The 13,766-nt window shown below is 32.6% G+C and overlaps 2 protein-coding genes across 2 annotated transcripts in view; one reads left to right on the top strand and one right to left on the bottom strand.

Annotated features, from left to right (window-relative positions):
* Positions 1-13,766, bottom strand: part of LOC126979262 (uncharacterized) — a 287,778-nt gene that overhangs the window by 165,473 nt on the left and 108,539 nt on the right. The window lies entirely within an intron of this gene.
* LOC126979211 (sodium-independent sulfate anion transporter-like) overlaps positions 1-13,766 on the top strand; it is a 28,755-nt gene that overhangs the window by 1,745 nt on the left and 13,244 nt on the right. Inside the window, exons 2-5 of the mRNA XM_050828466.1 lie at positions 3,451-3,634; positions 5,979-6,174; positions 7,241-7,461; positions 11,835-12,012. Coding sequence (XP_050684423.1) covers positions 3,458-3,634; positions 5,979-6,174; positions 7,241-7,461; positions 11,835-12,012 — 772 coding nt within the window. The 5' untranslated portion in view covers positions 3,451-3,457. The remainder of the gene's footprint in view (positions 1-3,450; positions 3,635-5,978; positions 6,175-7,240; positions 7,462-11,834; positions 12,013-13,766) is intronic.

Here is a 13,766-nt window from a genome sequence, read left to right as displayed (position 1 = left end):
CATAAAACGGTACTGTTAATAAGTTGTTAAGGCGCGGACTGACTAGGATTGTAAACGCTACAACCTAAAGTACAATATTTGTGTTGATCATGTGGCTAAGCTGCAAATGGGCATATATTTTACTGGTTTTCTTTTGTTTATTCTAAATACACATTTTAAATTGAATAATTGTTCGGTTTAAGTTTTAGAAAAATACAAATTCTATTAAATTTAAAAAAAAAACGGAATTTCGTTATCCCTTATAAATGTTCTATTCGGTTCAAAGCTTTCTTTAAGTCCTTTTTCTTATGATTTTTTTGCGTCGGAATATTTTTATTGCGTTATGTTGTAATGAACTCTCTAAGAAACCAATTTATGTGGATGTTGAGAAATTGTGGATACCGCGCCTTAAATATGATTAAAGGTGTCAACAAGAGCATTACGAAAACAGTCACGGTTATAAGACAGAGGATTTTATATAGTTAGGTATTATTATTTTATTATATTAGTATTTTAGAAATATTATTGCACAATTGTTTGAAATATTATTTTCATTTTATATTTTAATAATGTAGTCTTTAAAAGCTAATTTTTTTGTAATTAATTCTCCACCGAGACATAAAAATAATAATAAAAATCTATAGTTAAGTCTTTTTGGAGTTAAGTTGGTGATAAAATACCAAAAGTTTTATAGTTTGGGCCTAAATTATTCCCCACTTTTTTATGTTAACCAAAAAAAAAATACCGATAACAATCATGTACTACCTATATAAAAAGGTAACTAAAACATACATAAATAAATCAACTTTACACATTGCCTCTTGCTTCAAAAATAATACAACATAAAATGATAAGTATTTGCTTGAAATGCCCGAGTAACACATCGTCAGTAAAATATTATTATATTATTTTATAGAAACAAAGAGAGGGTTCACTTGCTTAGATCTTGTTTCCGTGTAATTTTATTCTAAATAGGGAGAAAGCTAATATAAGAAGTTAAGACAAGCCTATTTTTTTTGAAATGTTATCTTGGACTCTGTGGGTGAAGGTAGAGTCAACAATTCCAATTACTATATTAAAATCCATTAAGCCAAGGAAGAACGAATCTATATAATTTAATTGGCAGTCTATAATATCAATTTACCAGTGGGAGGTGGGTACCACAATGGCGCCTATTTCTGCCGTGACGCAGTAATGTGTAAACATTACTGTGTTACGGTCTGAAAGGCGCCATAGCTAGTGAAATTACTGGACAAATGAGACTTAACATCTTATGTCTCAAGATGACGAGCGCAATTTTAGTGCCGCTCAGAATTTTTGGGTTTTTCAAGAATCCTGAGCGGCACTGAATCGTAATGTATCGTATCAATTACCATCAGCTGAACGTCCTGCTCGTCTCGTCCCTTATTTTCATAAAAAAAAAACAAAAACCTTAAAATCCCCAATTTCAAAGTAAACCTTTCAAGATATCAACCAGTTTTATTATGTAGGTGTTATATTTTCACTTTATCTGCCGTTAAAACAGAAAATAAATTAAAATACACGTTGTATAATCATTACATTTAATTAGAGTTAATGATAATTTTTAGGTGTCAACTATATTTTAATGTCTTAGTAATGAAAACTTCCAAATACGAATATTATCAAAGGATGTTAATGTTCCACCAATAACATTGTATTCGTTTCGTATCTTAAACAATTCAATTTAAATGGATAATAATGTTTTGAAATTGAATTTAGACACAAATTCCTTTATTAAACTACTAACTGATTCCCGCAACTTCGTCCTTGTGACTGAACACACAGTGCTTATAAAAATAGGTTCTGAAAACTTTAATTAACTTTATATCAAATGTCTGAGAAATCAAACTAAGAAGCCTTAATTGAAATCTATCCAGTACCTTTTACGTGATGCACCCGCAAATGAAGTTCTTTTTCTCATTTTTATTTTATATCTGTAGAGTTCCAAGCCTCTAAAGGATTTATTTATTTATAAAAGTACGTCTATCTGTCCTTCTTTACGTAAACGCGAGACGTAATTAATACGAAATTAACAAAAAATACCAGAATCTGGGATCCCTTGAAGCTGCTGCAAACAATTATCCAAATGCAACTAATTAAAAGATTCGATTTTTCAGTCACGCAAATAGAAGCAATGCAATAAAAAAATCTAAAGTTCTTTACATAATATGACAAATACTGAAGTGTGTTGAAGTCCTGAAGTCAAATCACTTAAGAGCCCAAAACAAAAAGTCTATATACGAGTAATAGACTTATTGTTTTTATTTTTGACTAGTGTCATGGAACAGATAAAATAGGTATGCGTGAAGAAGTATAATTAGTGTGAGAAGTATTGTGGTAAGCAAAAGTGTGCGAGCATGCCATAGAGAGACTTGTTGTTCAGGGAAGGGTCAACGGCAGTAGGTCAAGAGGACGCTCCCCTATGCGCTGGACAGACCAGATCAAAGCCCTAACCAATACTCCCCTCAACACATGTGCCAGAGAAGCAACAGCCAGGGATAACTGGCGTAGAATCGTTCGTCGTTCGATGTGACCACGACTGCTCTGTCAAGAGTAATCCGACGAAGAAGAAGAAAGCTAAAGTGTAGTGCTTGTCATTAATTGTCACTTGTCACATATTCAATGTTTCATTTTTTCAGATATCTTAAGAGAGTCACAATAACATAGCAACAAATGTTGTTGTTAAACAAATCGACATTGAAATTTTCCAATCATAATAAATCCAAACTCGATATCATAAACAAAACTACGCGCCCGTATTTGCTATTTTCAATTTACTCTATGTTTTACTTCGTATAGTTCTCCTCAAACATTTGGTTCATGGGTTTTGATTTGATGGGTGTCGTAGCTATTGGAAATTACTGACCCAGTACTTGTGGGTTTATTATCATCACAAGAACAACTGCTATCTCTCGTCCTTTTGTGTCATAAAAACTATAGATTATGTGGTTAGAAGTAAACCAGGCTGTTCTCTTTTTAGACTTTTACAATAATTAAACAAACTTTAACCGGAAATATTTTGAAAACTTCGACGCCCAAAAACCAAATAAAGAATATCCTATTATCAAGAAGCCCATGGAACAAACATAAACTTGTTATGCGTACTACTCGGTTCAGTCGAGTTAGTAAGTCATTTATTGGGTGATGGTGATATAGCATATGCTAATGATCCCAGAAAATGTACAAAACAAATTGTTAATTTGATGAATTTGTTGAATTTTCTTAATGATACCACAGACTGGGAATGAAGCCAACACCCTCACGCTCTTTATAGATGTTATTGCACGATATTACATTGTAATCAATATTTAAAAAAAAAAGCCCACTGAGTTTCTTGCGCCTGTTCTTCTAAGGTCTGAGGCAGTCTTTTTTAATTGGGTGGTAGTTTTTGACGTTCAATAATTGATAATGAACCCTATTTTGAATAAAAATAATAAAATTTGAATTTAGTTTAAGGATGTGGTTCAAGCATAATCCCAAGCGACTTGTTGGTCGCGTGTTCCCGATAGCGGTATGGGCGAGGACGTACGACATGCGGACCGGTATCGGCGATCTGATAGCAGGGATCACTGTGGCACTCACCTTAATACCGCAGTCGATAGCATACGCCGCACTCGCTGGATTTGAGCCACAGGTATTCTTGAAAAATGTTTTCTTATTTCTTAAATTCACAACTCCATCATTACTATCATATTACATCCTATTTCTGCCGTGAAGCAGTAATGTTTAAACATTATTGTGTTTCGGCCTGAAGGGCGACGTAGCTTGAAATTACTGAACAAATGAGACTTAACAACTTATGTGTCAAGGTAACGAGCGCAATTGTAGTGCCATTCAGAATATTTGGGGTTACTCAAGAATCCTGAACGGCAGTGCATTGTATTGGGCTGGGCGTATCAATTACAATCAGCTAAACATCCTGCTCGTCTCGTCCCATATTTTCATAATAAAAAAATACTTTTGGAAATTTTGTATGATTTAAAAGACAGCTCAGACTGTAGGGCCTTTTAAACTTCTTTAGGCGCTGTGACCACTTTATTTTGTGGGTACTAAATAATACTGGGCTGTAATGCTCTTTCGAGTAAAGTCAGCTTGAGTGGGCTTACATCACGATCAGTTAGAGATAGTTTACCAGAGTAATTTATACTGAATTATTAATATATAAAAGTAAGGCGCAGAACCAATGGAATAGATGCCTGGAACTTTGAACACAGACTAAGATTAAAATGGGCCGGCCATTCCATTCATCCCTAAAATGTCAGAAAATCGCGCGGCCCACCTGGATAAAGAAATAGAGGCAGACCTATGACAAAATGGGAGGACGGACTAAAGAAAATAGCCGGACCTTTCTGGGTACAAAAATCTCAGGATAGAGACACTTCGAGAGTTCTTTGGTGGAGACCTCCGCCCACTCAGGGGTTCCTGTAGAATAGTAAAAAAAATACCTTTTTTATAAATTTCTATTAATCTATTATCTAAAACCAGCTGTAATTTTTCTCTTAACTACGCAAGTAGAAGGGATACATCACCCAAAAGTTGTTTTTGCCTAACCCACATACCAAAACGAAATAATAATATAATCTGTACCAAAAATTAGGCACAATAAATAAATACCTACATCAAAATTATGAAGTAACAACAGTGTTGCGCTGCGAAATTGTTGTTTTTTTTAAATTTATAACATTTCTATAGACGTTCGACTCTACATTTAAACCTTGCTAATCCAATCGTCTGAATCAGTAAACTAAATTTAATACTCACATAGATAAACTTGTGCTTACACAGATGAATGAAAAGTTTTCTTATTATGCTAATGACTTGTACACGTAAGTATCCATCCCAACTACATGTACATCCATTAAAATAATGACGTAATATTTGTAGCAGGTAAAATATTTATGCTACTTCTAAGAAAAGTTAAAAATTTATTTTAAAACTTCGCTTCAAAGAAAATAATAATGCTGTAATATGAGAAATTTATGATCCAGCACACACTGTGCTTTCAGTGGAACAAAAATGCAGATAACATACACATAATATAAAATATATCACAAACATTGCAATCACTACCCACGATCTAGACCAAGACTGCGACCGATATATAGATGAACATTCTTTTTTGTTATTTAGTTGAGTTTTTGTGACAGGCTTGTGGCTGTGACGTGGGACGGGTCGTTCCTTTCCCTAAAATATGGTTGAGCGAGGCGATGGCTGGGCCACGTGTCATGGTTATGAACGAAAGCTACTTGTGGTGGCAGGATGATCCTGTTACCAGAAACTGCTTCATGTTTTTAAAATTAAAGTTATTATTATATTTATTACTATCGCTGATAAAATGCTTATAAACACCTTTATTTATTTACGATATGTGTGGATTTATACTTTACTCAATCACTTTAGTTTTTACGTATTAATTTACATTTTTTTAATTACTCGTGTAAGTTAAAATTACTTTTAAGTATTTGACATTTGACCATTTTTTAAATTACCTTAGTTGAAATAATTTATAAAATGATAATGCTGTAAATGTTGATTTAGAAGAGTGACTATGACTTTCTTGCCACTTCTTCTCATTAAAGCTTAAGTTTTTGCGTAGTGGAGCTAAATGTAAAAAGAAAAGGAAAATTGACATTCATAAGTGTCAATTTCCTTGACCTACATGAATAAAGTGATTTTGATTTGGTTTGATTTGATCTATGTGTCCACCGATATGATTACTTAACCCCTCAATTTCCTAGTAGTCAAGCCCTAATTCATTAATTATTTATACTTCTTACATAATAGTAGAGTATCCTAATAGAAAATGACCTTCTCTCGTCCGCTTAGTCACTGAAAAGTTCTTGATATTAAATTTAATTTGCTCAGAAAATATCAGTAGTAAGTTGTCGAATTCTGTTAAGGCTTTCACTTTCGCGAAAAATCACTCATTTCACTTCAATGAAGTTCTTCCATTGCGATATAATATTTTATTATTTCAGTATGGACTGTACGCTTCGCTCACCGGAGGCTTCGTGTACGGCGTGATGGGCACAGTTCCTCAGATCAACATTGGACCCACCGCGTTGCTCTCTCTACTTACATTTACCTATACTAATGGGACAAACCCTGACTTTGCTATACTTCTGTGCTTCATCGGTGGAGTTGTACAACTCATAGCTGGTGTAGCACAATTAGGTGTGTATGTAATTTATCTGATACAGTGTATCTATATATAATAACACTGGATATAAGATAATATACAAAAGTGTACAACTAATAAGCATATTTAACTCTATATATTAACAAAACTACCTAAAGGACAGCGAAAATTAATGAGACTGTAAATTATTTCACGCCAATTGCTATTCTTTTAATACAAATTATTATACGTATGAATGTTTCGTGACTTACACATAATTACAAAATACTGATAAATAAATAATTTTTATTTAGCAAGAAAAAGTACTCTGTCCTTTCTTGTATCCTCAAAGAGTGATATGTATCATTACTAAAGGACAGCTACAGTCCACACGTCAGCTGTAGTTCGACCATAGTTAACACAAAACCACCTTCGAACAACACGCCACAAGTTAGTATTTCATCCCCACCATCTGGATGTGTGGCGGTCCTCCGCAGTGCGGTTTTCAAGGAGCTTTTACCCTCGTACTACAAAGCTATGGAATGAGCTTCCTTGTGCGGTGTTTCCTGGACAATACGACATGGGTACCTTCAAAAAAAGCGCGTACACCTTCCTCAAAGGCCGGCAACGCTCTTGTGAATCCTCTGGTGTTGCAAGAGAATGTGGGCGGTGGTGATCACTTAACACCAGGTGACCCGTACGCTCGTTTGTCCTCCTATTCCATAAAAAAAAAGCGAGAGCAGAAAAAAAAACAAAATGTGTTGTTTTACGTCCTCCTGATATATACTCAGATGGGTTGTTGAGTCGAAGGCAAAGAGGCATAGAAGTAGGTGAATGAAATGAATCAGAAAATAGTTAAGACATGACAAATATATGATATTTTAAGCATAAAGATATGAGAAATCCAAAAGGGAAAAAATATACAGAATAATTAATGGGGAAGACAACTATCCCATCCAAGTGTCATCATTACCATATTCACTTACGAATAATCATGCCATTTACGAGACCATGAATAAGCTGCATTTTTTAGTTCTAAGCTCTACTATCACAAAATATTATTACTTTGTAACAATTTATGAAAAATGTTTTTATGTTTAAGTGTTTAATTGTACTGCCCAGGGTTTCTGGTGGAATATGTTTCTACGCCAGTGGTGTCCGGTTTCACATCAGCGGCAGCTTTAACAATCGCGTCGTCACAAATGAAATCACTTCTGGGCTTACAGTATGAAGCGGAGAGTTTCATGACAAGCTGGAGTGGCCTCGTACACAACATTGGAGACACTAAGTTACACGACGCCTTGCTTGGACTTGTCTGTTGTATTGTTCTGATGGGAATGAAGGTATGAACTGGAAAAATATTAAATATCTGTTACAACTGTTTACTATGGATTTATTGTCACTTTTCAGAAATCCATACATCAATGGTTGATGCTTAAACTGCTGTATTTTTTGCTTTTATTAAAATGGTACCTTGTGAAATTAATAATTAGTAAGTAATATAGATTTTTCTTTAAAATTCTGACGTAATATTAATTACAACATTACATGCATCTATTGTATAATATGTTGAAAGAGTATTTTTAGTATTATTTGAGAGTATTTTACCTTATGTATCCATCCATCCCTACTCTGTGGTATTACAATACAACAATAAACTATTCGCTATTCACACATTTAGTAAGTCATTGAATAAATAAATCTAGCCCTATTGTCAAAGTTTGTACGAAAGTCATTTGGTGGACCATTAAAACTAACCGAACATTGGCTATAAGTATGTACGATTGCAGAACATAATTGTTCATATAATTGTCCGCCGCGCAGTAGTACCAACTAATGTTACAACTTATTACATCTCTATTGTTCCCAAATTGCCATTTAATAAGTACTGTAACAATCGCTGTTGTAATAATACGAGTACGTTTTATATATTATTTTAGTTCCTCGACCCGGCTAGTTAGTGTGAAAAGCTTTGTTCGTTGTACAAACTATTTTGGCTTAATTACATTTGTTGGGTAGAAACTTCTTTAAGAGCACTTAGCACTTAATTTATTTTATTTATTGTATTGAATGAGCTTAAGCCGTTACGCTCGGCGTTTTGCTCGTTCAGGTAAAGTCTGCTACAGTCCACTACGGGAGACTCGCTCGATGACCAGTGTATTATTGTTAAAGTTGAAGCTTGATAGCATTTTTTTTTATTTTAACGCTTAAGTTATCTGTCTTATCTACTTATAAGTAAAAAATATTTGACGCAATCTCTCAACCAAAATGTCATTACGTTATGTATGGCTGTTGAGAATAATGTCTTACACTGACTTACAACCACTTACAACATTGTTAAGTAGGTATAATAAATACAGAAAACTATTATTAAGTTACAACAGTATTTGGTGACAAAGTTGTACGGTTTAAATATATATTACTTAGATCAATATGATCTAAAATTATTAAATTGCTGTCAAATTACAATATTATTTTCCCAATTATAGATGTAAAAATGAATTTTATCGGCGTACCATAAATAATATTGACAAAGAGTAAATTAAAAAAGAAACTGATAACATACATAACAGAAAAAATTACACGTAAGTGAAAAAAAAACTTATTACTCGTTATTTTACTTCTTGTTACAATAAGTAGATCTAACCACCTGAAATGGTATAGAACTTCATTTATGTTATAATTATATCGTCATCAAAAAATATTAATGTCAATGCAAAATGATAATATTCTAATTCCTGCATTTTCCAACAACTTAATTTAATATTTTGACATAAATTTCATTTCATTTGCTATGACATGGTAAAGCATTAATTAAAACTGTATGTAATTCTGTATAACAAAGTTCATTATTGAATTTTGTTGTTGAAGTAATTATATTTGCTTGAAATCAATTCAATATAATACTAATAAACAAGACCTTATTAAAAATATTTTACATAATTTAAAATTAACAAAATAATTAGGTGTATTATATTGCAGAATATACTAGAAACTGTCTCAACTCGGCTAAGTCGAGTTGTAAGTCTTTTGTGGGGCGATGTATAATATGCTTTTACAACAAGATCCAAGAAAATGTTTAAAACAAATATATTACGAAATTCAAAAGAATTGTTATAAAACGTTTGTGTGCTAAGGGTTAGTAAACATAAATGACTTTCTTAAAGATACCACAGATTAAGAATAGAGCGACCGACCTCAGGCTATTAAATAATAAGTTTAATTGGACTATAGCTTTGTAACCATTTTTTTTATGGAAAGAAAAGAAGCCCGGTGAGTTTGTTGTTCTACTCAGGTCTGAGGCATAATTTTTGGAATGGGTTTTGATTTTCACTAATTAATATCACATCCTGTTTTGAACAAAAATATTTGAATTTGAATATTGAAATATTTCTATTATTGTCAGAGCCCTTTCTAAAATTAAAAGGCGAAAATGTATATAAATTATTTGCAACAATTACCGGCACATAAATAAAAATTAAAATCTTAAATATACTCTTGATTTCAATTTTATCGGCGTACCATAAATAATATTGACAGAGCCGAAACAAAGAGTAAATTAAAAATAAAACAATAACATAAATAACTGAAAAAATTACACGTAAGTGAAAAACAAACTTATAACAATAATTACAATTGTATCAGTAAGTATTAACGGCTGAGGATGTTAATGAATCGTAACCTTAAACTTATATACTAGAACAATGAACCTAAAACTGAAAACCTTAAAAAATATAATATTATAATAACTAATTGTAGATTAGTAGTACAATAGAAATACATTTTATTAGTTAGAATTTATAGTGAAATGAGAACAATTTTCAAATTAGGGACAGGTGTTTTTTGGGTATGTTATTAGTTTGAGATTGTGATATTTGTTGGTCATGTACAAAATCTGACGGGATGAAGCTTTCTTCAACAGAAGTTGATGGTTGCGGATCATCTCTTGAGAAAGATGTTTCATTTTTTGAAAGCTGTATAGATTCCGTTATTTGTTGGGTAATTTTACTTTTATTTTGTATGGAATCTTCAATGTAACCTTACTACAATTCCGGGTTTGTTAACTTTAAATAACTTGGGATGGTATACTTGTGATGGTATTTTTTCCAATAACTTGTTTGTAGCATTTGCCTTGGTGGTACTTCAAAAAAACGTGTTTACATTTTCAGGACGAAGATTTCTGTATTTTTGTACGAATTCAGAGAATTCTTGAGGAACTACAAATGTTCGGTCAATTTTAGTATATGTTCGGTAGTTTAATTATTAACAACTGACCCTGATGTTCTATGTTCTAGATTGTTATATTTGTCAATTCAATACCTCGGCATGCGCCAGTTATACCAAAGATAAGAACCACCTAAAACAAGCGAAATATAAAAATAAGTATGTTTCATAGGATTGTAAGAATTTAAAAGATAAATGATGAAGTATTACCATTATGTGATTTGATATTTTACGTACCTTTACACCTAAATATATGTCATTAGGAGCTTCATTTATGAATGTTTTCACGTCTTGCGCTGTAAAAACCTTTGACTTTTTGCTTTTGTGCCCAGCTGATTGTCTTTTTAGAAAAAATGATAATTTTTAAAAGTTCTTGATATTGATGTCGTGTTTGGTACTCGCTCAGTACTTCGCTCGTAGTTTCTTTTAACATTGAATAAATGCACCACAAACTAGATGGCTGCAGCTTTTTTGATAGCTCACTAAAGTATGTTAAAAATACAGTCTCAGATAAAGACTTTAATCGTTTTTCTTTTCGCCACTTCATGAACTCGTCGTAAGTTTTCAAATATCTCTCTTTAAAACTTTCAGGCAAAACATTGTTAATTGCTGCTTCAGCTTCCATTTTTATTGAATCGGGAGTGCAGCATATATCTTCATCACTTGCAGAACTCATGTTTATTTCCTAATTAGCACGAAATTATAAAAAATCCCAAAAACAAACAATATTTAAAGTAAAAGTTTTCTATTCCCACCTTTTTTTCTTTTATTTTTTTCAAAAATGAAATTTGCTTCGGCGTTCCATATTTGAAATTTATGACTATTAAACTCATACGAAGACAAGGCTGAATAGCGAAGCGACCTATTTTGTCATTCGACATGCATGCATGATGTCTATTGCCAGTATGATGATTAGATGTACGCGAAAGTTTTTTTTTAAATTACTTACCGCCCTAGGGCTTTATTACCCTAGAGCGCTAATTGGTCACCTACAAGCCCCATTTGGGGGTAATAAGGACCTACATATCGAATATGATAGATGTAAAATATATTATTAAAAGGAGTCCATTTAAGCAAAGTTCCGAAAATACTGGCAGCGTTCCCCCTTTGAATAGCTAGACTAATACTTTAACCAAGGGTCTCGACACCGAATGGGATCAAATCACAATCAAATTCAAATCACAGTATTTGCATGCTTTAGCTTTGTCAGCCGCTTCACAAGCCACACCAGCTCTGTTGTTGGTTCCATGTTAATGGGAAAAAAAAAAACAAAACATACACAAATTAATTTCATAATCTATGCAAAGTGATGCAATAAGAACATTCGATAGACTGTTTGGCTTACTCGTAGAAATATTATTGAATCTCAGCAGACTTTAAATTGTTATTTTTATTTCGTAATTCTGTTAAACTGTGATTTTAACCTTAGTTTCTTTAACAATCACGTTATTAGTTTTCTTACGAATTTGCACTTTGTTTTTTACACTTTAAGGTCATTAAAGAAATTCGAATAAAAAAGTCAAATGAAGAAAAAGCGAGTAGCTGCGAAGTGATCTTACAGCGCAGCGTGTGGTTCGCTGGTGTGTCCCGGAACGCGTTCGTTGTGGTCCTAGCGTCTGTGGTTGCCTTTATACTGCAACAAGACGAACGAAATCCATTTATTCTGACGGGTGAGTTATAGCGTTACAGATTGTTCAAAGAGTTTTATGAACTTTCAACATCAAATATATTCGCTCATTTTTTGGTTCACGTTTTTAATTGTATACTTTACGAGCGCGAAACCCCAGGTATTATTCGTAGAAATAAGAGGAGGTATATTTCTCTGAAAAAATATTGTATATCGTATTCTTATTAGTATATGTTTCCGATGTTTATTTATCTGTTGGATTTCGCTGTCAAAGAAGCTACTAGCACAGAGTACAGATAGATACTTATGTATAAAATATATTTATATCTTATAAAATGTAAGTTATACGTCAAAATAAAATTGTATTATTCTAATCAAATAAAAATTACTTATATTAGAAAATAAATACCAATAACTTTTGTAATGAAATAATAGTATATTACCCAAGCGAAAGACGAGCAGTGAAAGCAACTTCGCTTTCGTGGGCAACCGACAACTTATTGCACGAATTGCACATACAATTTACAGGTTGACGCGTCTGACAGTTTAATTTAATAAATAAAATTATAATTTAAGTTGAAAAAGCTTAGAAAGAATATGGATTCGGAAATAATACATAAATCGTCACATTTGAAATACAAATGTAAGGTTCATTACAAAAATAGAGTTCCCGATGACTATATTGGCCAGGTACCACGATAGACTAGTACATGCTTGTACAATATGACTTCCCAACCCGTTCCTGAAAAAAATCTCGACGAACGGGTATCTGGAGTTAAAAAGCTATTTTCCTTTAAAAAGTATGGAACCGTCGAAATTACAAAAAAAATAATCGATTTTAATGATTGTAACTCTTTAGTACAATAATAATAATAATAATAATAATTATCATGACTCATAATTTCTACTTCAGTATATACGTTTATGGTCTTTCACTATGATACAACTACAGACCAAATGAGTTAACTGAGAGATACAAAGCTAGTTCGAAGTTATCTCATCAAATTATACAATATCTAAATACCAAATACTAACTTGTCCAATACAACTGCAACAGTAAACTTAGATCAACAGACCTAGAAATTTCATAGTTGCTAATCACTATACGAAACCAAACTTGTTGAATTGAATGCAGCAAAGTTCGATGTATGAATTTGTCAGACAGATGATCATTAATTATTTGCGAGTGAAACGACAAAATGTTGCTTTAGAATGGGTAACTCGACTATATGCTGTTGCTATAATTCCATACACAAACAATACAATATTGTTTTTTCTATTAGAAGAGGTAGATTGTTCATAAAAATTAGGAAGAATAATGGTCCAAGAATAAAACCTAGCGGTACTCCACAGCACATTTTAAAGAGCCTAAAGAAACAGAGGAGAATATTATAATATATGAGTATTTTATCAGCGGTTTCGCAGACGGAATTGACTCATAGCAATGAACGTTTACCAAGACAATTTACTGACAATACATTGCGGATGCAAGCACTTTACAAGCGAACTAAAATATGATGTAATGTGTAATAAAAAACTTGTTTGTATAGATTCGCCTTGAGTAACTTAATACGATTATTTGAATAGCCATGGAGTTATTGATAATTGTGATTATTGTATTGAGAAAATATTATATATCACACAAAAAGCAAAAACGAATGTTTTAAGTTTGACGTGTCTTGTCTGTAGTACCGGTTTATTTTTGGTTTGAAAGATAATATTTCTGACATTATTCTTGGTCGGTGGTGCGGGTGGTGTCTGGCTTTTGAAGCGCTTGTTGATCAAATGGTCTACGTC

This window comes from Leptidea sinapis, chromosome Z (genome assembly GCF_905404315.1).
Source record: "Leptidea sinapis chromosome Z, ilLepSina1.1, whole genome shotgun sequence".
Classification (NCBI taxonomy): domain Eukaryota; kingdom Metazoa; phylum Arthropoda; class Insecta; order Lepidoptera; family Pieridae; genus Leptidea; species Leptidea sinapis.
This window is presented reverse-complemented; position numbering and strand designations above follow the sequence as displayed.